The sequence below is a fragment of the Lagenorhynchus albirostris genome, chromosome 13 (genome assembly GCF_949774975.1).
Source record: "Lagenorhynchus albirostris chromosome 13, mLagAlb1.1, whole genome shotgun sequence".
NCBI lineage: Eukaryota > Metazoa > Chordata > Mammalia > Artiodactyla > Delphinidae > Lagenorhynchus > Lagenorhynchus albirostris.
Genome location: NC_083107.1, coordinates 31,676,172 through 31,703,948, shown reverse-complemented (window position 1 = coordinate 31,703,948; position 27,777 = coordinate 31,676,172). Strand labels below are relative to the sequence as shown.

The window sequence follows — 27,777 nt, the reverse complement described above, 5'->3', positions numbered from 1 at the left end:
TTTCAAAAACAAAATTTATTCACAAAATATATTAGAAAGTTTGACAAAAAAACAAGGCTACAAAATCCCCACAGTCTTATACATCTCAAACAACATAACCACAATCAACAACCAGAAAGTCTCAGGAATTCAACTCCTGTTTTTTAAGTTAAAAAAGAGGTCTCTGTCAATCACAGTATTTCATTTTATGAGTTAAATGGTCGAAAACAATGGCCTAAATCTTGGCTGATCATGTCATTTTGGTATTTTATAAAGTAATGTTCTTTACAGAGATTTACTGACACTGAAATGTCTCAAAGTGTATTTATTTATGAAGGTTAATTCACAATAGTCTTACCAAGGCAAACTATTTTAAACCAAATTAAGTCACTGCTACAAAACTGTAAACTCTAAAATGCAACACAAGTATTATTATAGAATATGGAACTTTGGGGATGCAAAATGAATTTAAAATAATTAAATATAGAAAACTTTCAACTTTTTACTAGAAATAGAGGGGAGAGGAACAGAGTTGGTGCTGGAGACTCTGGTGCCCCCATGTGCAACAGCAAACCACCATCCAGTCCGGTCGCTGGACACACCATGTGGCCTTCACCCGGAGGGATGCTGGCCCAGAGGTTTGCATCTGGGTCCTTTTTTCATCAGTCAAATCCCACTTTGTTCAATGAGAATCAGAGGATCCCAGAACGTAGTCTAAATTCTCTGAGTGTTGCTTTGGAAGGTTTCAAGTCCAAAGTCTTCAGATCAAATTTTGTTGAGTTTTGTAACAATCAGTACTCTTACCATTTGATCAAATGAACTACAGATGCACAGACCCCTCTTATCTGGACTCCAGTCCAAACTTGAAATGGGCTGGGTAGACAATGTAACATTCTGCAGAAGGCTGACCGAACCTGCAACTCCCATCTCTACACCCTCGGAATCTTTCTTTGACCGCTGAATTGGGTATTCGCTGAAAACAAGATCAAAGTGTTAAGAGGAGATAAGTCTTAGCATTCGTCATTTTATTCTTATACATATACTCCAATAACTATTTTTATTTCTCACTTGACTACTGGAACTGATAAATACTTAAGGCATCTTTCTAATATTGAGTTGTATGGAAATAAGGAGACAATATTTCAACCTCAATCCCAACCCCCCAAAGTCTCATAAAGAAGCATTCGATCTACTAAAAACGTTTAAACATCATTTCTGTTCAGCATGAGTAGGTATCTTTTCTTTTACTATGAAAGTTCTAGGTTGATCTAGCATTCTTTAATAAATTGACTTGGTGCTCTAGACATCATTGCCTCAAAAAAGAAAACAGTGACTCCTAGAACATTTGATTTTCTATCAGCTGAAAATATAAATTTATAAAATGATAAGGGCTGAAGGTTAACAGCTCATAACTATGACTTGGTCTAGATTTGAGAGAGGGAAAAATGGAACACCCCTCCCTCATGGAGGGATACAGGGGTATTCCTCCTCAGAAGGTCTTTTAAAGCCTGTTAGGTATCAACTATGATACTACCTTTATTTCAAAAGTGCTAATAAAGACCAAGACTTTAAAAGGCATGAAGCAACTCAGAAGCAGAACAGAAACAGAAGTAGTGATAAGCAGATAACATTCTATTCTTTCTTCCTCACAGACCCTACACCTTCTTTTGATTTTTTTTTTTTTTTTTTTGCGGTACGCGGGCCTCTCACTGTTGTGGCCTCTCCCGTTGCGGAGCACAGGCTCCGGACGCGCAGGCTCAGCGGCCATGGCTCACGGGCCCAGCCGCTCCGCGGCATGTGGGATCTTCCCGGACCGGGGCACGAACCCGTGTCCCCTGCATCGGCAGGCGGACTCTCAACCACTGCGCCACCAGGGAAGCCCCTTTTGATTTTTTAAAAGGAATAAAACATTCAGATGGATAAACAGGTTACAGAACATTTTTCATGTCTCTTGGCAGAGGCTGCAGTTATTTAGTATTTAGAAGATAACATCAAGATTTTTTTTCTAATCCTCCATATCATCTATTAAAGTTTTAAGAGCTCACTGAAAACTAACTGGAAACTGGCAGAAGGGCTCCTGTACAACCAGGGCTGCAAGAGAGATACACAGGTAAGTGGGAAGGGAAGAAAAGCGATCAGGTCAGGACCTGTGCCCCTGGGAGGGGACTTAGGAAAAGGGAGAATACACAGGCGGACGCCCGCCCTGGGGAGTGACTGATGAGAGCTACAGATTGGGCGCCCCCAGTCCCCAGATCCTACGTTGGGGAGACCAGCCCCCTTGGCTGGTTGGAGGGCCGCTGGGACCAACAGGAAGGCTGTCAGAAGCCTAGGCTCTGTTCGTGAGGAGTGTCCACATGCTGGCTTGCCCCCAAGGCAGGGCGGAAAGGTCTGCCCTAGTGGCTGCTGGATTTCCCACAACTGCCTTGGCGTGTGCCCCAGCCCAAGACAAGCGAACACGCCAGCCCCACTGACTCCACGGCACAGCACGGCACAGGATCTGGGGCAGCTATGATCAGGGAAAAGACTCGATCTTGGAACTCAGAGGCGAGCGGCCCCAGGGCGGAGCCGGTGGGGCAGCAGTGCCTCTTGCTGGCTCTTCACTCAAGCAGCACACCAGAAGCGGCCTGTACCTCTGAAGGCGGCCGCTGCCCCACACAGCTCACCCCTCCCGACACAGGCCAAGAGTCTACACAGGCCCCTGCCGCCCTGCAGTGTGGCTCCACAACAGCGTGGGGCAGAGGGGGCTGGGGACAGTGCTCAGCTGTGAGGGACGAAGGGGACTTGCACCCGTGGATACATCTGAACAGAGCAAGGGAAAACAACTGTGGGCGCCTACACAGGCAGCGCATTAGAGACAGCTTGGACCTTGGTGCGTGGCCAACACAAGCCGAGAGCCCGCACGGGCCGCACCTGCTTCAGCACCTTCCCACTCCAGGGCAAGGGTGCCGGTGGAGGAAAAAACACACTAAGAGAATAAAGCTAGCTTGGGCCGACCCTCCTGGCTTCTGTTCCAGCAACTTGGGATCAGATCCCTACCCTGATAGGGCAATAATGGCCACTGAACAGAGGGGACATCCCACCTCATACGCGGCTCCAGCTCTAGCCCCTCCATCTCCAGCTACATCTCCGACCAGGGTGATAGCTGCCAGCACACCCCAAAGATGTAACTTGTGTCCACGTCAAATCCAGCTCTCTCACCAAAGAGCCTCCCATATGAGAACACCCCTTTAAGACTTAAATAAGTAACTATTTCAACTAAATTCATAGAGGCAGAGAAAGTTAAGCAAAATGAAAAGGCGGAGGAACTGCACTCAACTGAAAAGGCAAGAGAAAACCCCTGAAAAAATAAATAATGAAACAAATAATTTACCAGATAAAGAATTCAAAGCACTAGTAATAAAAATGTTAACTGAATTAGGGAAAAGAATAGATGTACACGTGAAAATTTTAACAAAGAACTAGAAAACATAAAAAGACCCAATCGGGGACTTCCCTGGTGGCCCAGTGGTTAAGAATCCACCTGCCAATGCAGGGGACACGGGTTTGATCCCTGGTCTAGGAAGATCCCACATGCCATGCAGCAACTAAGCCCGTGAGCCACAACTACTGAACCTGCACTCTAGAGCCCGTGCTCCGCAACAAGAGAAGCCATCGCAACGAGAAGCCTGTGCGCAGCAACAAAGGCACAATGCAGCAAAAAAAAAAAAAAAAAAAAAAGACCCAATCAGAAATTAAGAACTCAATAGGTAAAAAAAAAAAAATACAAAAAGGAATGAATAGCAGTAAGTGATACAAAAGAACACATAAATGATCTGGAAAATAGGATAATGAAAATCACCCAATTAGAAGAGCAAAAAGAAAAACAAATCTTAAAAAATGAAAACAGTGACTTCCCTGGTGGCACAGTGGTTAAGAATCCGCTTGCCAATGCAGGGGACACGGGTTCACGCCCTGGTCTGGGAAGATCCCACATGCCGCGGAGCAACTAAGCCCATGCGCCACAACTACTAAGCCTGTGCTCTAGAGCCCATGAGCCACAACTACTGAAGCCCGCATGCCTAGAGCCCATGCTCCGCAACAAGAGAAGCCACCGCAATGAGAAGCCCGCGCACCGCAACAAAGAGTAGCCCCCGCTCACCACAACTAGAGAAAGCCCACGTGCAGCAGTGAAGACCCAATGCAGCCAAAAATAAATAAATAAAATAAATAAATTTATTTAAAATAAATGAAAACAGTTTAAGAGATCTCTGGGATAACATTAAGTATACAAACATTCTAAAGGCAGCAAGAGAAAAACAAAAAGCCATATACAAGGGAATCCCCATAAGGCTATCAGCTAATTTTTCTGCAGAAACTTTGCAGGTCAGAAGGGAGTGGCATGATATATTCAAAGTTCTGCAAGGGAAAATTCTGCAACCTAGGATACTCTACCCAGCAAGATTATCATTTAGAATAGAAGGAGAGATAAAAAAACTTCTCACACAAGGAAAAACTAAAAGAGTTCAATACTAAATCTACCTTAAAAGAAATGTTAAAGGGTCTTTTCTAAGTGGAAAAGAAGAAAGAATCTACAGGAAAGAGAAAAGCCCACTGGAAAAGGCAAATATATAGTAAGGGCTGACGCTCAAACGCAATGACAAGGCTTTTCCTGGAGACCAATCAGGGTCCTCATGCTCTGTGTCCATTCTATCATAGTGATGTTACCTGAACTTGGGCAAGTCAATTATCAGGAACCGAAAATAAGAATTTCAACCCTCTTCCTTTCTTCTAGAGGTACTGCTCTAATGGCTGAATTATAATATTTCACAAAAGCCTTTGGTCAAAGTTTTCCTATTTTTTAAAAAAACTAGCAAAAAGCATGATTTCAAATCTATGAAAAGAATTGTTCATGAGCTACTCTAATATATGGGAGATGTCACTAAAATACATATTTGGTGTGTCAAAAGAATGTTAATATTTACAAAGTATAAAATAAGTATATGAGTAAAAAAAAGGCTTAGAGAGTAATGCTTATGTAATACCATGAAATTTAAAATCATATCAAAATGAACCAAGTCAAAGGAGGAAAAACAGACAAAAAGTTTAATCGAATCCTACTTTACACCCACAAGTAACTTAAAAAGGAGCACTGTGCACTGGTAGGAACTTACTACTTCCAGAGGTGCAGGCTGCCGGCGCCTCCCGCTGTCAGGAAGAGCTCTCTGTTCTGTGGTAGGTGCCGGACCTGCCACACAGTCGATTTATGAGCCTGAACAGAATGAGAGGCACACAAGTGGTTTATAAGTTTATATGATAAAGAAAGACTATCCTACACAGAGAACAGATTTGTGGTTGCCAAGGGAGAAGAGGGGTGAGGGGGGGATGGATTGGGAGTTTGGGATTAGCAGATGCAAACTATTATATACAGGATGGTAAACAACAAGGTCCTACTTGTATTGCGCAGGGAAATATATTCAATATCCTGTGATAAACCATAATGGAAAAGAATGTGAAAAATAATGTATACATGTTAACTGAATCACCTTGCTGTACAGCAGAAATTAACACAACATTGTAAATCAACCACACTTCAATAAAATAGAGGAAAAAAAGACCGTCCTAGAAGAGAAACCTGTAAAAAAAAAAGATTTTTACCTCTATCACTTCAACAACAATTTCAACAGCTTCTATCACCTCAATTATAGTTACTATTATAAAAGTTAACTATTTTCTGGCACTTCTCTTTATAATGGCTACAGAGAGTTACAGGGGCTCATCAGGAATTAGGAAAAGAACCATTCCTCTTTACTGCTTTACAAAACAAAGTTCTGCTGGATTAAAAAAAAAGATTATCAGATTAAAAGTCTTAACATTTAACCTTATAGTATCATAGAAATTACACAAATAATTTAAATATCTCTAGCTCACTCTAAGGAGGAAAAAAGCCTCAAAATACAAAGAAATACTTCTTCCTAAAGGGAAAGAAAGGATAGATTGAACTTCTTTTTAATAGACTTTATTTTTTTAGAGCAGTTTTATGTTCACAGCAAAACTGAGTGGAAAGTACTGAGAGTTCCCATAAACAGAATGAATTTTAATGTAAAGCTCTCAGAGTCTTATCTTCAATTTACACTATTTGACTTGTCTAGTCTTCAAAATAAGTACCGGGAGGACTTATAGACGGTGTTTATGGTTATAATAAGCCCAGGCCTTTATCAGTCATATTAAACAAAAGGATAGAAATGGCAACTGGATGAAGGTTAACAGCTTGTAAATCAATCCTAATAATGCTACATTCACTGTGGAGAATTTAACAAGACAGGCAGAGGGAGAGAGAGAGAGGGAGGGAGGGAGGAAGGAAAGACTTCTGCTTTACAGAAGCAATGAGACCAGCCAACTTGAGCTAAGCCACACATAAGACACTTTGCATTTTAGTTGATGATCAGTCTTGACATTTGATTTTAATAGTCTTTTAAGAGAATAACCATTAGCAGAGAAAAACACATATCTCAAAATGCACACTTTAAGTGTGTGAGAGTCCTCAAGTGATTAGGTTCAAGCTGTTAAACCTTAATTTGTTTTGTAGCTTAAACTTCTCTTTTTCTCCTGGAAGTTGACAAAAAGCAAAAAGAGGGGAAATGACTTGTTAAAATATACCAGTCATGTATTTGACAGATTTAGCAATTACTGGATTAACTAAACGTAACAAAAAAATTTTGGAGACACACTATAATTTCCCGTTAATGAGAAATGTGTTGCACTTGTATTTGGAACAATTTAGTAAGTGCTTTATGTTGCGGACAGATACTTCTGAAATGACAAAGGCAAACAATATTATAGTGTATAGTTAGTTATCTTAAGAATATAGTTCATCAGGCAGTAACAGTAACTTACATGCAATAATAATTATTTTAATAATGAAATAAGACAAAATAGGAAGGTCTGGGAAGTACTACTGACTCCACGACATAGGGAAAGGGAGCAAGGGAGTGAATTTTTATTTCCTGAGCAACTTACATATTTTAATATTATGGAAACTACAAATCTGTAACTGATTTTTCTTTATTTTTATATTCAAGAAAGCTCAGAGTGACATTTCCAACCCATCTCTTGCAAATGACAGGATGTTTCAGCACGAATTTTATGCAATGCCCTTACTCCAGACATCAACTTCAGTTTTTTAAACCAGTGTTTTCCATTTGTGCAGCTTTCTTCATCAATTTTTCTAATGTTGTAATACCACATGTTTCCCTCTAAGCTACCTAAAATACTATTGGGAACAAGGCAAAGTATGCATATATGTATGTATGAATAAATAAATTTATATTTACATTGCTACTATGTACCAATCACAGTGATTAGCACTTTAAATAATCTCATTTAATATATCAAACTGGAATATAAAAATAAAATGTGATGAAATGACATAATGTATATATGTTGATATACTTTGCAAAGTATATAATTAGTATTGAATACATATTGGCATATACCTAAAAGTATATAATTAGGTATTAATACAAATATATATTTATTAGGAAACACCAGGCTAGGTTTTGTTGACCAAATTCCTAAACCAGCTAGTTTTCTTGCGATTGCTCCTAAACTACAAAATAAGAGTCATTACCCACTGAGGCCTTTATTATAATCAAGAAGTCTAGCAGAGAGTGGCACAACACTGTAAATCAACTACACTTCAATAATAATAAAAAAAAAGTCTAAAATTGACAAACTTTAGAAAAGTACTCTTTGCACAGAAAAACTTGTCAAGATCCTGCAATATATTAAAAATAGCTCCCTTCATATAAAAACCTGGAAGGAACTTGGTGACGCATTCTATTTATCAGTCTAAAACAAGCTATAGCGAATATTCCTCTTCATAGAAAGACATTTCCCTCGTATTTACCTTTTCTGAAACAGAAGCAAAACCTTTGGTTGGATGCTGTGTTCTCATGTCAAAAACATGAAACTTTCCTTCCAGAGACGTAGCTACTAACTTATTCATACTTATGTCTTTTCTGTCAAACTCCAAGCTACATACCTGAAAATAGAGAATATTTATTAGTGATCATTCATTTAATAATGATTAATTCAAGAGGTTCTTTCAAACTAAGTAAAACAACTTTAACATTATCAGTTCATGTGAAAGCATTTTAAACAATCACTTTATCTTTGAATCCATATATCAAATACTTGTAACTATAAAAATTTCTTCTTGGTTAATAAGATCCACAAAATCATCTAGGGTACCCTGTTCTCGTGGGTACATTTGAAAAGCCATAATTTAGCTTTTTACTGTTATTATGTAATTATTTTATAAAGTTAAGTCAAGGCTGACTAGAGAAAACAGGAGGGAACCACATTCTTCACTAAAGATGTACAACCTGGGAACCAAAAACCTGAAAGTACTTGGGAGGCTATTACAAGTTCAAGCTTCCTGATGTTAGCAGAAGGCCTCTTACTAGGTCATTTTAACACCACACTGCATAGTCCACAGGAGTCCACAGATGGGCCACAGGCGTAGTGACTCACCTGGTACATCACACCACATCTGGGTGTGTGTTCACTTTCTGATGAGAGCATCCCTGATTTTTATCAGACCCTCCAAGGTTAAGCCCCAAAAGGTTAAAACCATACATGCACAGAGGGGTTTTACTGAAATGAGTTATTAGAGGAGCTTTCCTTTTGTAGTAGTTCAGGGTGGGTAAAAACACATTCAGAGAATCTGGAAAGAATCCAAATGTACATTACCCCATTTTTTATATTTGCCTCCCACCGTAAAGACATATTTCTGAGATCAAACAGCTTGATATCTCCGTTGTCATAGCCAGCACACACTACACGTTCCTCTTGATTGTAAGCACTGCCTGGAAATCAAAACACAACATTTCAGACCTTCATAAATGCTCATATGAAGACTGCTAAAAAAAAACTTACGAAACTACACAGATAACTTGTATCAAATCAGGTGAAGAAATCACATTAGGTAGAATCTCATTTTATTAACCCTGACAGGACATCAAGATTATTAATTTGGTATCTAATATTGTTTACAAGAAAAAGCTCATTCATTGAGATTGTATACTCAAGGGATATATAAAAGTGTTTATTGGATTTCAAATTCTCTCTATTCTCTATTTGCAAAGACTAACAGTTCAAATGGTAGTAGGATTTGGTAGAATAAATACAGCTAGGCTTCCATTGCTTTCTTTGGCAGTAACTATATTTGAATGCCAATAGAAACTACTTTAAACTTATTTATATTTTGCAAAATGTTGTTCTGGTGTTATCTCGTCTTTGCAAGGAAACCTCAGATAAGCTGTGGTGTACTGTGATGTATTTTTAGTTGTATGGATGACTGCACCCAAAGTAAATCTATAATCTGCAGTGAAACACATCCTGCTCAGATCCAGGGATTTTTTTTTCCAGAGTACCTCTTGCTGAGGAAAATGTGTTAGGTGAGAGGGAAGCCCCTGTTAACTGTGCCAGGCTCTGTGGGCATCTTAACCCAATGCCTTTGTTCTCTGCTGCTTGCAACTCCCTTTTTCTTATAAACTCCAGCCCTGCATTTCCACCGTAGGCTCCACCGAGATGACACGACAGCATCTGAAACTCATGATGTCTAAAACTGACCTCACCATCTTCCTTTACAAACCATCATATCCTCTGTGGCACTTCTTCAATTAATAACATCATTCACCCTACATTCAGCCTCAAAATTCAGTCACCTCGGAAATAATCCTTCCCCTTGTTCTTCATCTCAAAAAACCTGCCAAATTTTATTTCTTTTGCCACAATATTATCTTCTGAATCGACCCGCTCTGCTCCCTTCTTATTGCATCTAACCTACGCGTTTCCTGGAATATTGCAAAGAGCTTCGGAACTCATATTCCCTCTGCCACTCACCTCTCTCCCCTACATGACACCAATTCAGTTTTCCTAAAGCTCTGATCACATCTCATCCTTGCAAAAGCCTCCAAAGGTTTACCACTACCTCCATCCAGACCATCGAAACACCTCTGGCCATGGCCCTGTGCCATCTTTAAGGCTATTCCTATCACCATTCCTTCTCTGTACTTTCCTCCCAATGCTTGCAATCCCCTCCCAATTTCAGTGGTTCAAATGCTACATATCCTTGGTCTGAGGTTAGTATGTTCTTCCTCTCCAGTTATCACTCCCTTGGGATTCCTTCTGCATTTTTCCATGCTTCTGTGACCTTTTATCACTCCTACCTCATACTATAATTAATGTAGATAGCATGCCCTCTTTATTAAAATTACAAGCTTCTTGAGGCAAGAATATGAGTCTGTTTCACCTTTGTATGACCACAGCTATGCACATACTTGGCATTTACAAAAACAAACAAACAAAAAATGGTCAAATCAATGGATAAATGTTCTTTCTTTAAATTTAATGTCCTACATTTAAAATGGCACTTATGTCCCTTAGATCAATGATAAAAAGCCTTTAATGGACCCAAAGTTAATTACTTTTTAATTATTACATATATTTTTATATGATGATTCTAAACACTAACTCTGAAATTTCTGCACAAGTGTGCATGTCTTCAGTTTATATTATTGCTTGTAATATATATACACACAGAGTAATTTTAATATACACACACAATGAAATCTCCTCTCAATTTCAATGGTAATTTATTTTTAAAATCGGAAATCTAAAACTTTCCTCTGATTAAATAACAATTCAATTTAAAAATAACATAAAAAGCTAAACAGTTCACATATATAATTTAATCTCACTTTTATGTCTGTTAACTACACTGGATTATACAAGAAAATAAAGGTTTAAAATGAAATATGGCCCATATCCTTTCTTCCTTTTTTTTAATTTTTTTTTTTAAATCTTTGGTTGCACTGTGTGGCATGTAGGATCTTAGTTCATGGACCAGGGGATCAAACCTGTGCCCCCTGCACTGGGAGGGCAGAGTCTTAACCACGGGACCACCAGAGAAGTCCCGGCCCATATCCTTTAGTAGCAAAAATGATTGTAATTTTGGTGCTCAGTAAGAGATACAAGGGCAAACATCAATTAGTCCTACAAGATCAATATTCATTTTAAGTATATTACTAGAGGAACATGGTTAACAACTTTATAAGAAATAATTCTGTAATGGCATAACTATTTTCTAGAAAATAAACATACTCTGTACATAGCAAAATGTAGGATTTGTTAGGTTACCATTCGCATCTGAGGCTCTACTTAGTTTCACTAATGGCATTTGGTTCTAAACTAGGTCAATATTATCAAGTTAAACAGAAGTACACAATAACAGCAAATATTTTTGAGCACTTAATATCTAAGCACTTTACATGTACTAACTGAATCCTCACAACAACACTATTATTTGTTACTTCCATTTTATAAATGAAGCAAGCAAAAAACAGAGAAGCTTGATAACCTGCCCCAGGACACACAACCAATAAATAGCACAGTGAGGATTCAAACCTAGGCCCCAGAGGCTGCCATTAAACACCATGTCTATTTGCCTCAATAAACTGTCATATAATCCACAAAACAGACTATAAAGAGACTATTAGGACTTTCTTGAAGCACTGTCCTTTTTACCATCTGATACTTCAAATGCAAGGGTACTTTAGTAAGTTACCAAATGCCACCGTCCAACAGTCTCTCTTGTTTTCTCCTTGTACAGGTTCCATATTAGCAACAGGGTCATCTTTCTGCCTTGGGTCCCACACCTTCACGGTTCCTGACATTAAAAAAAGTGAGTTGGCAAAATTCAATAGTGAATGATGACATTTCCTTCTGCATTCTCTTCATACGGCTTCCTACGTACATGAAGATATTATAGATGTTATAGTATCTGAAAAATATTCACATTCTTCTGACTTCCAATTGGGCAAGTTGCACTTAATATCAGAGATATAACCCACATGTTACTGCCTGATTTGGTTTCCGATTACTAGATACACACAAAAGCCAACAACTGTTCCTAAGTCATCATCAACAAGATATGATTGACAAGGCAAACACAAATGTTATGTAATTCAAATCATGTCTTACTTTCTTGGTTTAAGACTAAAACAAATGTAGTATTTATTTAGAATAAAGCCGGCGTCATTTTAATGCTTTTTCCTTACTACTCATATAATCATTGCCATTTTTCTTATGCAGATGAATAAAGTAATTTTTACGTCTACGATTTCTTATTTGGAGTTTTAGAATACCATTTCATATACAATTAAGTTTAATTTCCCCGTGGCAATAAAGAAGAAAGAAGGAGTTAATAAAAGTAACAAATAATTCTTCTCAATTTAATTTCAACTCCCTCATTTTAATGCAAATTACACGATAACTAACTAGCTAGTGTCACTAACTTTGAGAAACACAAAGACATAATAAAGTGGCTAAAAGGCCTAAGTGAGAACAGGAAAAGGGTAAAAAAATTATTAAAAAAGGATACTAAATCCAGGAAAAGGGAAGATATTCCACTAGACTTATCAGGGATAAAATAAAGTTGGTCATTAAAAAGGCTGCTTCAAGGAGAAATAAATTTCCTACAAATGTGATGAGTTACATCATTTTACAGGGTTCATACAAATTGATAACATTTATATTAAGTCTGTAACAGTTAAATGAGAAAAGAACACAAATAGACAATTCACAAAGCAAAATTAACTAATAAACAAATATAGAAAGAAGTTAACACAAGTCGGAATGGAATACCATTTTATCTCTAAAATTAGGGGAGAAAAAAGGAAATCAATGCTGGTAGGGTAGACTGGAAATCTACCTCATCTACTGTAGCTGATAAGGTAAACAGGTACTTTGGAAAGTTTGACAATTTTTTTAAATCATAAAGTATGATTATTCCAAAAGAGCTATATACATGATAATCTTTTCTTCATTATTTTAAAGTCACTCTCCCAAAATAAACAAAAACTTAAAGCAAATCGAATGCTCATTAACAGGGGCATGGCTAAGGACACTGTGACACATCCACAGGATGGAATATTATGAAGTCATTAAAATGATAATTATGAAAACCACATGGAAACAGCAATATTTACCTAAGGACAAAACATTAAATAAATAAGATACAAAATCGTATTTACACTGATAATACATGTAAAACTGTATCTATGACTGGAAAGGAAAACAAATCTAATAGTTATGCTGGTGTAGCAGACTGTTATTTTTCCTTCTATATTCCACACTGTTTCTATGATTGGAAAAAAAATACCTGATTTCTAAAACACAGCTGCTCTTGAGAAACTATTAGAAAATTAAATTCCACTTTTCTTTGGAAACAATTTCCTCATGGTCTTGAGCAGCCACTAAAAAACTAGCTGAACCAACTAAGGTACCAAATCACTTACATATCCCTTGTGAAGCAACAAAAATTCTGACTCTGTTACATTCAGAACAGCTCAGGACACCGAAAGACCTTCCCTTGTTCGTCACTGCAGGCGGGAAAAGCAGAGTTGGAGCTCTTGGAGCTTTCTACAATGCTCAGCGGAAAGACCACAGAACTGCAGTGTTCAAGCAGCTGTCAATATGACCATTTTCACAAGTACTAATTCTGCTTTGCAAAGAAAGAAAAAAGCTGCCACCCACAGTATATCATCAGCTGCCTCAAAAACCTGTAGAGACATTTTAAATCCTCAAGGTTCAGAGGAAACTATGGTTGTTAATAGTTGAACTAGCTCAAAACTAAAATAGTAAGTGCTATGCCTCTAACTTGAAATACCCCCGAAGTCTGAAACAACTGAGGGATATGCAATCAAACCTGCCTGTCAAAAAAGTAGAATGTTAGGTTTAGGGGATCAAGGATTGAGGAAGATTTCCACATAGAATATACTGTTGCACAGAGACTTACCTAAAAATAAAAAAAGTAAAATACACAGCATATTCTGACTTACCGTCTCGGCTGCCGGTCACAATTTCAGGTGCCCCTTCCCCGATTCCGAGTCCACCTACACCATCTATAGTATTTATAATTTCTTTATGGCCCTGTACAGAATATACTGGGATCTCTGGAGCTTCCAAATTCCTAAACAACAGAACACAGCTTCTTACTTACACATGCCCCAAATGTTTAGTATACTACTCAAATTTAAGAATGCATGCCATATTGAGATTTTTGTTTAAAAATAAGGGTTTTGCAGTTAAGGTAATTTACACACTTACGTCCACATTTTCCTCTCCACTTTAGCTTCTGTCAAGGCCTCAATGAGAGTTGTCATCATTCAACTTGGAATTCTAAATCCTGAGCCCACTTTCCTCAGTGGTCCTCAAAGATGATCGATCTAGGACCTCTGCACATGAATTACCACGTATGCTCGTTAATAAATGCAGATTCACGGGCTCCTCCCCAGACATAATGAATAAGTATCTCTGGGATGGGGCCCCAAATCTGCTGACTTTCTGGTACACTGAGGTCTGATAATCACTGCTTTAAATACAGAGTAAATGCAAAGTGATTTAGAATATTTCCAAAGTAGTCTTGGTAGTTTGATCTTGGGATCTTTTGAGAGATTAAAATATGAGCAGTGTTTACTTTGTATACCTTTCTTCCTTAGTAATATATTATTTTCTCACTGAGTTCCACACTGATTTTCAACTAGTTATATTTTTCAGTTTATCATCATGCTGGTCACAATAAATATTATAGTCAAACTGGATGAAGTTTGTCTAATTCTAGGTTAGTTAAGTGAAGGGAATGCAGGAAAGTACCCACTCCTATGTGTGTCTGAAGACTACACTACAGGGCTGGGTGAGTGGCTGAAGTAGGTTATGCTAATACACCCTTCTCTTGCCTCCCAGCCCTTGCCCCCCTCTTCTGCTTTTCTACTGGAGCTTCCTTCCACATTTCTTTTTAACAAGTCAGTTTTTAACAACTTATATTTCTTCTTTTTTAATGAACGTAGCTCTTCATGACACGTAATCCCAATTTATTACTGGGCCCAGATTTATCAGTAAAATCTTGCAAATCAAAATTTGAGAAGTTCAACCTAGTTTAGAGATGATGTTTATCTTTGTGGCGTAATTGTGAAAGCATCAAGAGACTAGACAGGACTGAGGTTCTATTTAAAAGAACTGTTTTACTGTTTCCACAGACTTTGAAATATCACTTCTTTTAACATGAAATTATGACTCACCAATGAAAATAAAGCAGTAATACGTGCACTATACTAGGAAGCTCTATTAGGGAGATAGTCACCCGTTATATTTGTTGCATATTCTTGTGTTGAAATATATTTATTTTAAAAAATAATACTCAGACTGGTCTCTCTCCCAAGTTCTTTGAAAGTTTATGACACAGCAGGTAAAAACTAATGCATTCTAATAAATGCTAACTTAATTAAGTAGTTAAAGCAAGGGGAATTAAAATAGCTTCATTCTATGTTATATTATGACTCTAAGACAGATAAATATATCAATGTAATTTAATTACAAATAGCAAATTCTAAGTTAGAATCAAGAAAGGACACAATAGAAAACATAATGTAGGGAAGACAGTTCCTCTAGAACATTACTGTATACTTTACATGATTAAGAGATATTGCTGAAAAGTAATTACAGAGGAATTTCAATTCATTCAACTCTAATTTAAATATGAGGAAATAACTCTAGGTAAAACACGAAAATTAAAAGCACTTGGGGGATTTCCCTGGTTGCACAGTGGTTGAGAATCCACCTGCCAATGCAGGGGACACGGGTTCGAGCCCTGGTCTGGGAAGATCCCACATGCCGCAGAGCAACTAAGCCCGAGTGCCGCAACTACTGAGCCTGCGCACCTAGAGCCAGTGCTCCGCAACGAGAGAAGCCACCGCAATGAGAAGCCAACTTAATGAGAAGCCCGTGCACCGCAACGAAGAGCAGCCCCCCATCTGCCTCAACTAGAGAAAGCCTGCGCACAGCAACAAACACCCAATGCAGCCAAAAATAAATACATTTATTAAAAAAAGAACATTATAAAAGCATTTGGCACACTTGTGATTTTGCTCATTTGAAACAGGTTTATCTTGATTTACTCAACAGATGTGTTCCTAAAAACTTGTACTCAGCTAAAGCATTAAAAGAAAAAGTTTTAATGAATTGAGAGTTCTATGTTAAAAAATTAAAACATACACAAGTACAGTGTTTCATTCTGTAATGCCAAGTATCTTTTTAAAATGTAAATGATATCTAATGTTTTAGTGTTATACACGAGCATTTTTATATACTGTATCCTTCATGGTGGAGGGGAAGAGCCCTTTATTTACAAATATGGATATTAAATGCTAGCACCAAACAGCACGTGTGGAAATAAATATTAAAAACATTATTTGACATAGCTAAAGAAAAATAGGTTAGTATTTTAAAATGGATATTGAACATGAAATCTAAAAATATATATGAGGTAACTGTCATAGTCTTATAAATAGTTAAAATTTAACAAAAAACATTTCAAAGTTAGAATTCTTTCAGAGGAAGAGTAACACAACTATCAAAAAAATTGCTTATCTCATGTCTTAACACTGATGAGATAATCTTACCATATATGAAGGTTTCCAGCAAAATCTCCAGTAGCTAAGTATCTCTGCTGTAAAGACGTGGCACCAAATGTTCCACATTTAATGGGTTTGGCCTTTTCAATCTTGATGTAAGGGAAAGAGAGAGGATACATTATTCATGTAAGCAGCTATCCATAATCCACGATATTTATGGCTCTATTATGGGAATTAAATAAGGCACACAATAAAAAAGGCAATTAAAACGTTTTCTGATTTAAAAAAATGATCATGCTTTTCCTTTAGTCATTTTTGTATAGTTTAAAAGTACAGGCAGACCTCAGAGATATTGCAAGTTCGGTTCCAGAACACCACAATGAAGCAAATGTTGCAATAAAGCAGGTCACATGACTTTTTAAGTTTCTCAGTGCATGTAAAAGTTATGTTTATTCTATACTGTAGCCGTGCAACAGCATTATGTCTAAAAAGACAATGTACATACCTTAAATAAAAAATACTTTATTGCTAAAAAATGCTAACCACTTTCTTTGCTCATCCATTAAGAAGCAACTCCTTATCCATTAATGTTCTCTCATAAGATTGCAGCAATTCAGTCACATCTTCAGGCTCCATTTCTAATTCTAGTTCTCTTGCTATTTCCACCGCAACTGCAATTACTTCCTCCACTGAAGTCCTGAACCCCTCAAGGTCATCCATGAGGGTTGGAATCAACTTCTTTCAAACTCCTGTTCATGTTGAAATTCTGACCTCCTTCCATGAATCACTAACGTTCTTAATGGCATTTAGAATGGTGAATCCTTTCCAGAAGGTTTTCAATTTACTTTGTCCAGATCCATCAGATGAATCATTAGCTATGGCAGCTATAGCCTTACGAAACGTATTTCTTAAATAATAAGACTTGAAAGTTGGAATTACTCCTTAATCCATGGGCTGCAAAATGGATGTTGTGCTAGCAGGCATGAAAATAATGTTAACCTCATGGGTACATCTCTATCAGAGCTCTTGGGTGACCAGGTGAATTGTCAATGAGCAGTAGTATTTTGAAAGGCATTTTTTTCCTGAGCAGTAGGTCTCAACAGTGGGCTTAAAATACTCAGTAAAATATGTTGTAAACAGATGTGCTGTTATCCAGGCTTTATTATCCCATTTATAAAGCACAGCCAGAATAGATTTAGCATAATTCTTAAAGGCACTAGGATTTTCAGAATGGTCAATGAGCACTGGCTTAAAATTAGAGTCACCAGCTGTATTAGCCCCTAACAAGAAAGTCAGCTTGTCCTCTGAAGCCAGGCATTGCCTTCTTCTTTCTAGCTATGCAAGTCCTACTTGGCACCTTTTCCCAATAGAATGCTGCTTCATCTGCACTGAAAATCTGTTGTTTAGTGTGCCCTCCCTCATGAATTATCTCAGCTAGACCTTCTGGACAACTTGCTGTAGATTCTACATCAGCACTAGCTGCTTCATCTTGTACTTTTATGTTATGGAGACATTCGTGTGTTCACTGGAGAACTTTTAACTTCCTTCGAGGACTTTTCCTCTGCGTTCACAACTTGGCTAACTGTTTGGTGAAAGAGGCCCAGCTTCTGGCCTATTTCGGCTTTCAACATGCCTTCCTCCCTGAGCTTAAACATTCTTAGTTTTTGATTTAAAGTGAGAGACCTATGACTCTTCCTTTCACCTGAACACTTAGAGGCCGTTGAGGGGCTAATTTCAATATTGTTGTGTCTCAGGAAATAAGGAGCCCAAGGAGAGGGAGAGGGACGGGGAAAGGCCAGTCAGTGGAGCAGTCAGAACACATACAACATTTACCAATTAAGTTTGCAGTCTTGTCGGGGTGTGATTCGTGGCACCCCAAAACAATTACAACAGTAACATCAAAGATCACTGATCACAGATCACCAGAACAAATATATTGTGAGAATTACCAAAATGTGACACAGACACAAAGTGAGCAAGTGCTATTGGAAAAATGGCGTCGATAGACTTGGTCAACACAGGGTTACCAAAACCCCGCAATTTGTAAAAAATGCAGTATCTGCGAATGCAATAAAGAGAAGTGCAATAAAAGGAGGTATGCCTGTATGTCCAAAGGATGAGTTTTGCCTTTCCTCTCACCTCGCTAATGAGACATTCAAATGCTGGCACCTCTAACATCTTCACTGGTTTGCAAATATGCAGATTTCAGCATTTAATGTGGTATTCTTCTTTAAGATCCCCAAAGAACAAGGACAAAATGAAGGTATTATTCTTTCCAAGTGACTAAAGAAACAAAAATGCTTATGCGTCTCTTATAGTTTTCCCTGCAAAACCCTATAAACTGAGAATGGTTATGTCCTCTGAGACCCCTTCAGCACACAGAGATTTGTATACCTGTGTGCACCAAAGGCACTGCTATCAGCATGGATTAGCCAATCTTTTGAGGTTTCTTTAATTTGAAAGGCTATTGGGAGTTCCCTGGCAGTCCAGGGGTTAGGACTCTGTGCTTTCACTGCCGAGGGCCCGGGTCCAAACCCTGGTGGAGGAAGTAAGATTCTACAAGCCACACAGTGCGACCAAAAAACAAAAACAAAACTATTGCTCCAAGTATTATATATAACAGTTGACCCTTGAACAGCACAGGAGTTAATCTACATATAACTTATAGTCAGCCCTCTGTATCTGAGGTTCCTCTGCAACCGTGGATTCAACCAGCCTTGAACTGTGTAGTACTGTAGTATTTACTCTTAAAAAATACCTGAGTATAAGTGACCCATGCAATTCAAACCCATACTGTACAAGGATCAACTGTAATCACATCATTAAAACAACCACATGCAAACTCCACCTGCCCAAGTCACTGAATCAGTCTCTCTTGGAGTCTACCTGTCTGGCTGCCTTGGTCCCCGGAAACTCTAGGCAATATGGAATTGAGGGCTGCCCCACACCACACTCTAGATGTATAATAGCACCTTCCACTTACTGTCAGCCTCAACAGGGCAAAACAATTTCTCTTATTTAGTTTCTTACAATCTTTTTTTTAAATTTTTTAAATTAATTTATTTTAATTTTTTTATTCCTAACATTCACAAAAGTAATACGTGTTCCCTACAGAAATTCAAACAAAACTGTGGAATCTAGAAAAATGGTACAGATGAACCGGTTTGCAAGGCAGAAATAGAGACACAGATGTAGAGAACAAACATATGGACACCAAGGGGGGAAAGCGAGCAGGGGGGAAATGGGAGATTGGGATTGACATATATACACTACTATGTATAAAATAGATAACTGATAAGAACCTGGTATATAAAATAAATAAATAAATAAAATTTAAAAAAATTCAAACAAAACCAAAGACTGAAGGATGAAAAGTAAGTTTCCCTTCGACATGCCTCAGAAGTAATTCCCATTCTTCTAGACCCTTTTCTACACATTGACAACCACATATAGATTTGTTTTAATATGCAGAGGGTCATAATATATTGTTCGTTAACTTGATGTTTTTTCACTTAGCAGTATATCCGGATGAACTTTTTTCCCCTCCACAGATGTCCCCAGTTTCTAGGGCACCTCCTCTTGTAACCCTTCAGTTGCTGAGCCAATCTTCAACCCCCCACCCCACCAGGGTGGGTCCGATTCACATATTTTGTGAAAATAATTTCCCGCCACTTTCAATGTTTGGTTGGGCATTTCCACATAGGATATACATAGCAATTTTCAAAGAAGAAAATAAAATTCACGTAACACAAACTATAACTGAACTTTTCCTTAATGATTCAAAAGCCATCAACATATGCTCCAGGGCTTTGGAAACTCCCACCTTGCTGAGCTTTATCACTGTTTGGGATCTGGATAAATTAGCAGTTACTATGTAGCCTGGTCTATAATAAAGCATTCACAGCCTCCTTGGAATTGTCTGGTAAACTTTGATTAAATTGGGTTTAATCAGTCGCCTATAATAACACGGTTGTAAAAGACCGTATTGATGAGAAGCACAAAACCACAGAATGTTATTTTTCTCCTTTTTAATATAGGTGGTCCAGGAGAGCATCAGTTATTCACTACACCAGAAAACTGATATTCATTTATTTCAGCTATTTTTCCAATTTTATGAAAAACCTATCTCACAATGGGGCAGCATGGAGATCAAAATCTTGTCAATTTAACAAAGCAGACAGTTTCCAACTCCAAATCACTTATGTTCTCCTCACCATCCCCTCCCCCAAATAAAAGTACCTGAAATAACATATTAATAGTGATATAGCGGACTTCCCTAGTGGCGCAGTGGTTAAGAATCTGCCTGCCAATGCAGGGGACACAGGTTTGATCCCTAGTCCGGGAAGATCCCACATGCCGCAGAGCAACTAAGCCTGTGCGCCACAACTACTGAGCCTGCGCTCTACAGCCCGTGAGCCACAACTACTGAGCCCACGTGCCACAACTACTGAAGCCCATTGCCTAGAGCCCGTGCTCCGCCACAAGAGAAGCCACCGCAATGAGAAGCCCACGCACCGCAATAAAGAGTAGCCCCCGCTCGCCGCAACTAGAGAAAGCCAGCACGTAACAACGAAGAGCCAACACAGCCAAAAATAATTTTTTTAAAAAAAGGAAAGCTTTGCTTAAAAAAAAAAAAAAGTAGTGATATAGCTAATCATCCTTAATTAACTAATTAATCACTGTAGCTAATCACCTAATCACACTATTAGAACACACTTTTTTTTGGCTAAACTAATTCAGACTTCCAACTGAGGCCAACTGATAAAATAGCTACCCACCCCTTCCTCCCATTTGTCTCCCCCAGCACCAAGTCACTGATAATGGCTCCCATGATCTAAGGCAGAGGGTGAAGACAGGCCTCTCAGGCAAGAAACAGGCGGGCCCTGATGGACAGGAATATGCTTCCAGGGATTCGGGTATTAAGAGCTGCAGGAGGGCTTGCACCATACACTGATATAACTCTCTGGGAAAATTCTTCCCCAAGTAGCCCTGGGAAGACTGGTCACCCATTTTCTTCTCTTCCACCAGCTAGAGCATTCTGCTTCCTGTAATTCCACTGCTATCCCCGGGAGCCTCTGGTCGGATCTCTATTCTTCTTAGGCCATGGAAGAGATAAAAGCTGACCCCTACTTTTCAGTCCCTACAGTAAGCACACAGTTCTAAGAGTTTACTGCTGCTAATAAAAAATTGGGAAGCAAAAGCTTTCCTGTTATGGCTTTACCTAACTTTTGCCTTTAGGCCCTTTGGAATAGAGAAACCATGCAACTGGAACCACTGATCTTCCAGTACCAACATAAATTCTCTTTCTCTCTCTCTCTCTCTCACACACACACAGCTAATGGATATGTTTTACTCAAATTTAGGTTTTCTTCAGTAATTTTTTTAGCTTGTCTATTAGGAAATACTAGCTAATAAAAACCAATAAGAAAACCTGGAAATGAGGATTAAAAATTTTATGTATGGTTACTTCTTGTGACCTAAAGATCAGAGTATGTATAATATAGTCAGATTTTTCTGCTGGGAAAACCCTTCCTTGTGTAGAGATGGAACTGATTATTGCAATATTTCATGGTGTTCTAAAAACAGCACCATAATGTCCAGATGTTCTGACACCTGAACACATCTGAGAATTCCTACCTTAGGAGAAACCAAACTGGGAACCATTCCATTACATCATGGGCCCTATACTAGTTTCACATTTGTCATCGCAGATTCTAAAAGTGGGTTTTATTGCAAATACAATGAATGAAATGAAACAACATGTATCTACATTTAGAGGCACAGACTCACAAGAGTAGTACAAAGGCCTGTGGTATATAAAATGTACAAAGCCCTTTGAAGTCTGACCTTGCCTGTCTCTTTGACCTCATTTCCTGTTTCTCCCCTTCCACACTCCAGCCACACCTGCGGCTTTTTGTTCTTCAGATTCACTGAAGTCACTTCTACCTCAGGGAATTTGCATTTACTGTTCCCACTGCCCCGATTGCCCTTCCCTCAGGTCATCATGTCCTCTCCCAACTCAGATTTCAGTTTAAATGTTACCACCTCTAAGAGGCCTTCCCTACCCTTCCAAATCTGAAGTGAAACCCCCAAATCACTATCACTTGCCCTCTTTAATCTTCATTTCACTTATCAACAAAATTCTTGTATTCATTCAATTACCTATCTCCTCCCTTTCTAGAATGAGTACCAGGGGAATGGGGCCGTGCCCAACTTGCTCAACATGTAGATGGTGCTCAACATTTGTTAAAAGAAAGTATAAATGAACATGGATTAATCGCTCAGTCCTAGCGCTGGGGAGAGAGAAACCACTGCCAGAGGTCATGTTCCTATTTCTCCCACCATGTTTTCACCTGACAGACTGTACAGTTTCCGGTGTTGTTTATATGCAATAATGAAAATGGCACCCATACATGGAACACTAATGTATCAGACACTATTCTGGATGCTCTTCTGTACTAGACCATCCTTTCTCTTTCTAACACATGCAACTGCAAACTAAGTGTTTGAGACACCCCTTTCCAGATGAGGGACAGGCTCGGAGGACTAAGTGACTTGCCCAAGGTCCCCAGAGCCAAGTAGATTCCAAGCTCCTTCCACTAAACTACGTTGTCTCCAGGCCTGTATGTAAATCAATTAAATAAACATTTTCTTATGTAGCCCCCATTCTGTCAACCTGAGTCATCAGAAGTACCAAAGAAATGTTCCAATCCTGAACTAGACTGGTGAAGTAAATGAGGCCTGAATTAAACCTACTTTCAGATTTGTGTCCTTTGGTTTTACCTTCATTCATGTCTTTATTTTTTTTTTTTTACATCTTTATTGGAGTATAATTGCTTTACAATGGTGTGTTAGTTTCTGCTTTATAACAAAGTGAATCAGTTATACATATACATATGTTCCCATATCTCTTCCCTCTTGCGTCTCCCTCCCTCTCACCCTCCCTATGCCACCCCTCCAGGCGGTCACAAAGCACCGAGCTGATCTCCCTGTGCTCTGCGGCTGCTTCCCACTAGCTATCTACCTTACGTTTGGTAGTGTATACATGTCTTTATAAAATACAAATATATGGTATTCATGCTTCCCTGATTCATCCTTAAATCAAATCTCTTTTATCCTTGTATACTTATATCAAAGATTTATAGGTACTAGTGGTCTGTTCTGCAAGAATCAAATTAAACTCAAAATATAGAAACCTACTGAAAAATAAACTCAAATGTATAAGCAACTTGTCATCTGCACTGCAGCGAGGGCTGCACTTTGCTCAGAAAGGCTGAGCTATGCTGGCAAGTGGACTTAAAAAAGCAGAGGTGTTTGCTCTTTCCTTAGACATTCATGGAAATCATAATAGTAGCTAAATTAAGAGGACACTGGAATGAAGCTAATTTTTTTTATAGCTCATAAAAGGGCCCCCTCCCTGTCCCTGTTAAATCTTTTACCTTTGGAAAAGGAAAGATGCAAAGAATTCAGCAAACACTTAAAACTTTTCTTGTTGGAAAACTGGGTAAAAAAAATAAAGATCTATTTTGCGAAATTTGTCCCACAAAGAAAATTAGTATATATTAACTTTTGCCATATGATACTGAAAATGACCATCAGTGATGAGCATATTTGACCTAGCTGTTGGTTCTCTTTGCTCTAATAAGTTAACCTGACTAAGGAAGCCCAGGATCCATAATTCCCAGCAGAGCTATTTTTGTTCTGTCTGTGGGTGGGTCTAGTACAGCTTGTCAGTGTCTCCTCCGCCACATCCTGGCACCACTTAATTAACGTTAAAAGGTTTAGTCACCCAAATGTTAACAAGCAGTGAACTCTGCTGCACAGGGGCTAAAAAAGCAGAACTTTATTAGCCTATTACTAATTTTTAAAGTGTAACCAACCCCAACTGTGATTCCACTTTGCAGGGCCACCCCTAGTCCTTTGGGCCAATTAGAAAAACAGGTGCCCGCTATGGGCTGAGGGAAGTCTCACACACGCAAGGCTTGATGAGAGACAGAGATGGATTACAGCTCTCTCTTGAACCCTTGGCCAGACACCTGTGTGCATTTCAACAAACTGCTTAACCATATATAAAGGCCCTGCCTTCACTCCCTATCTATCTGCTTAGTAACAAGATAAGGAGGCACCAACAAATACCCATTTGCTTCCTTCATTTTATCTTGGACAAGACTTGAATTCTACAAGGATATAATCAAGTATGGTTCCTAATATTTTAGCAAATAATTCATCTAGCCCAATGATAGTCAACCCTAGTACTTATTAGAATCACCTGGTGGAAGTTTAAAAAATACCGATGTAAAAAAAACAAAACAAAAAACCGATGTCCAGGACTCACTCTAGTCTAGAGGCGAGAGTCCCAGTGCATCAGAATTTCTAGGGGTGGGACCAAGGCACGAATATTTTAAAACACACAGAAACACAGACACACAGACAGACACAGACACACACACACACACACACACACACACACACACCACAATAGCAGCAATACACATTCGGGTGATCCTGATGCACAGTAAGAGTTGAGAATCACTGAGATTGTATTTAACCTATATTCTTTCCACTGCATCATCACAGGTAAATACAATGTAAGCTCTCAAATTTGTTTGTGCATTTGTTTTATCCTCTCTTTAGACAGTAGGTTCTTTAGGAGGAGGGACTCACCTTTCAAATATCTTTGGTTCTTCTTTAGCGTAGTACCTTGAAATGACAGGTTCTCAATGGACAGTTTATGGTAGAAAAAGAGAAGAGCCAAAGGATATAGGCAAAAATATAAAAAGTGGTTACTCCTAGTGTTGAGATGGGTGACATTACTTTTCTCCTTTTTCCTATCTATATTTTTGGTATATTCTATCATGAACACACATTACTTTCATTAAAAAGCAAAGTTATTAAAAAAAAAAACCTGCTAGAATCTTCCAGAATCTCTAGAATAGACAAAGAGCACTGTTTCTCTTTACATAACAAGTGTATTCCTGAAATGTACCCAAGTCATACAGCCTTATAAAAAGAAGTCAGGAGTCTATAGATACTCTCTGGTTAAGCTTTGACTAGTATTTGTTCCTAATAATTCACTTTTCTTTCTGCAATTCCAATGTTTCCTATTTGTTCCAACTCCTGACCCCAAGTGATTAATGATCATCAATAAACCAATATTTAAATGTCCCAAGTTATATTTTTTTACAGACATAAATTTACTCATTCTTTTAACAAGTAATTTATTGAGCGGCTGCTTCTTACATAACACATTAAAGAAAGAACTACTGTCCTTACTCTCCGGGAGCTTACAATCTAATTAGAGATACATGGGACAGAATGAGCTATTTCTGGCACAGATAATAAGTACCATAGGAATGCAATGTAAAGAAAAGTTACTTTGTGTTGACTGGGGACTAAGTGATGAACAACATAAGGAAAGGTAGAAAAGAACAAGCCATGTTTAGGAGTAGAGTGCCTGGCTAGAGAAGACAAACTGAACAAGAAAAGTGGCATTCATAGAAATTTAAAGTGGGATGAGCCTTATGTACCTTCGAATGTAATCCTTCCTATTGCAAGTGTATTCACCCTTTACCTACCAGTTTAAGCCCTAAAAGCCGTAACTCCTCCAAGCAGATTCTCTCCATAGCTTTTGGTCCCTGGAGTTACAGACTTCCCTGCAGTCTATTAGGACTCTAAACATCTGAGTATGACTGATCTTTTTTTTTTTCAGGCAACCCAAATAAAGACATTTAAAAAACTGTAAACAGGTATAAAAGTGTTATTTAGTATAGTTATTCTCCAATTCTTTCACTAGTAATCTTTTACAAAACTTGTAAACCTGATCGTGCCACACCCTGCTTAAAGCCCTTCAGTGATGTCCCATTTTTCTTACAAAGAAAGGCATAAATCTTTTAAATGACCTACAGCTCTTGCAATGTCTGGTCCCTGCTTACTACTCTTTTTGTTTCTGAAGGAGATAAATGTGTCACCTATCGCTGAGCTGCTTCCTCTGGAGCTATCCTCTACTCCTAATTTGGCCTAGTTAGCTTCTACTCAACCCAAATCTGTTTTTTTGTTTTTGCTTACTCTCAAAGAACCGTGTTCCTTTAGGTTAGAGAATTCATCTCGGTTTGTGTTTTATGTATCATTGGTTTGATTCTTTAACTGATTCTCTCTCTCACTAGAAAATAAAGTCCATGATATCGGGGACGTTGTTATTTACATGCCTGGGAATACCAAGCAATCAGCTGATACTTGTTGAATGAATAATTGTTGTTAGATTGTCTCCTCCGATTACATAGCAGGCAGTCCAGTGCCTGCTTTGGCTCTGCTTGTCTGAAAAAGCATTTTACTAACTTGTACCTATTAACAGACTCTCGACAAACAACTGCGCGCTGCCCAGAAAGGCCTCGAATTTAAACAGGAAGTCGTTACGTCACTTCCACGGGCCTCGCGCTAAACTGGGCGAGTGGCTCTGGGGTGGCTGGAGGAAGGGACCCGCGGCGCGCGGATGAACTAGCCCGACGAGAATTCAAGTCTCCAACCAAAGCGTTTTGCCTCTGAAGTATTCCTCAATCTCGGTCAGCTTAGCTTCTCCCGCGCAGCTCGAGCGGAGCTCTGGGGGGACGCTGAGCAAACGCTTTGGCCAAAAGGAATACAGACTCCCCCCCCCGACCCCCAAGATCCGCACTCTCCCCCCAACGGCAGTCCCAGATCTTGGAACTGGGCAGTCTCGAGCCGGCACCTACCTCCCGAAGCAGCTTTAGGTCCCCCTGCTGGATCTCATACAGCTGAATGACGCCGGTGCCGCGTGCGAAGTTGCCCATGGTCACAAATTTGGCGCTGCAGGGCACCCACTTACAGTCAAACACCGTGTAATTGAGGCCCTTCTGGATATGGGTGATGATCTGAGGCTTCTCGAAGGCCGACATGGTCCAGCCGATTGATTTCGCTTCCGCCAACAGGCACACTGCCGACAAACCCTGACAAAACACTAACCTGGAAACCAGACTCCAAACGTCAAGAATAGTTTGTCCCTCCCGCTTGCCGTACGCGCCCGCAGACGCCCTAGCAAGTTGGTTTTAGGTGTTTCAGATAATGCCGGATGCTCTACTGAAGGCACAGAAGATTTTTCTTCACCAACAACACAGACTTGTTTATGCCTTTACCTTTTACCTTTAGTACATATACAGGTTAGAGATTACAAAAGTTTTGGCTGCGAGCGGCGGGGCAGAGGGCGACCATAAGAATCAGTCATATTTTAGGACAGCCCTTCCCCCTCCCCAACAAACACACACAAACTCCTGCTCCAGGTCCCCTGCACGGGACTTCTTAGGAAAGGGGGAGGAGCCCTAGGGCTGGTTGG

At 39.0% G+C, this 27,777-nt stretch overlaps 1 protein-coding gene across 1 annotated transcript; it reads right to left on the bottom strand.

Annotated features, from left to right (window-relative positions):
* On the bottom strand, window positions 1-27,441 carry DNAAF10 (dynein axonemal assembly factor 10). Its single transcript, XM_060170054.1, has 8 exons — window positions 27,161-27,441; window positions 16,482-16,582; window positions 13,863-13,993; window positions 11,588-11,689; window positions 8,710-8,825; window positions 7,865-7,999; window positions 5,130-5,227; window positions 1-952 (listed from the first exon to the last, which is right to left on the bottom strand). Exons 1-8 carry the CDS (start codon window positions 27,341-27,343, stop codon window positions 745-747), a joined length of 1,074 nt encoding a protein of 357 aa, XP_060026037.1. The 5' UTR covers window positions 27,344-27,441; the 3' UTR covers window positions 1-744.
* Between the last annotated feature and the right edge of the window lie 336 nt (window positions 27,442-27,777).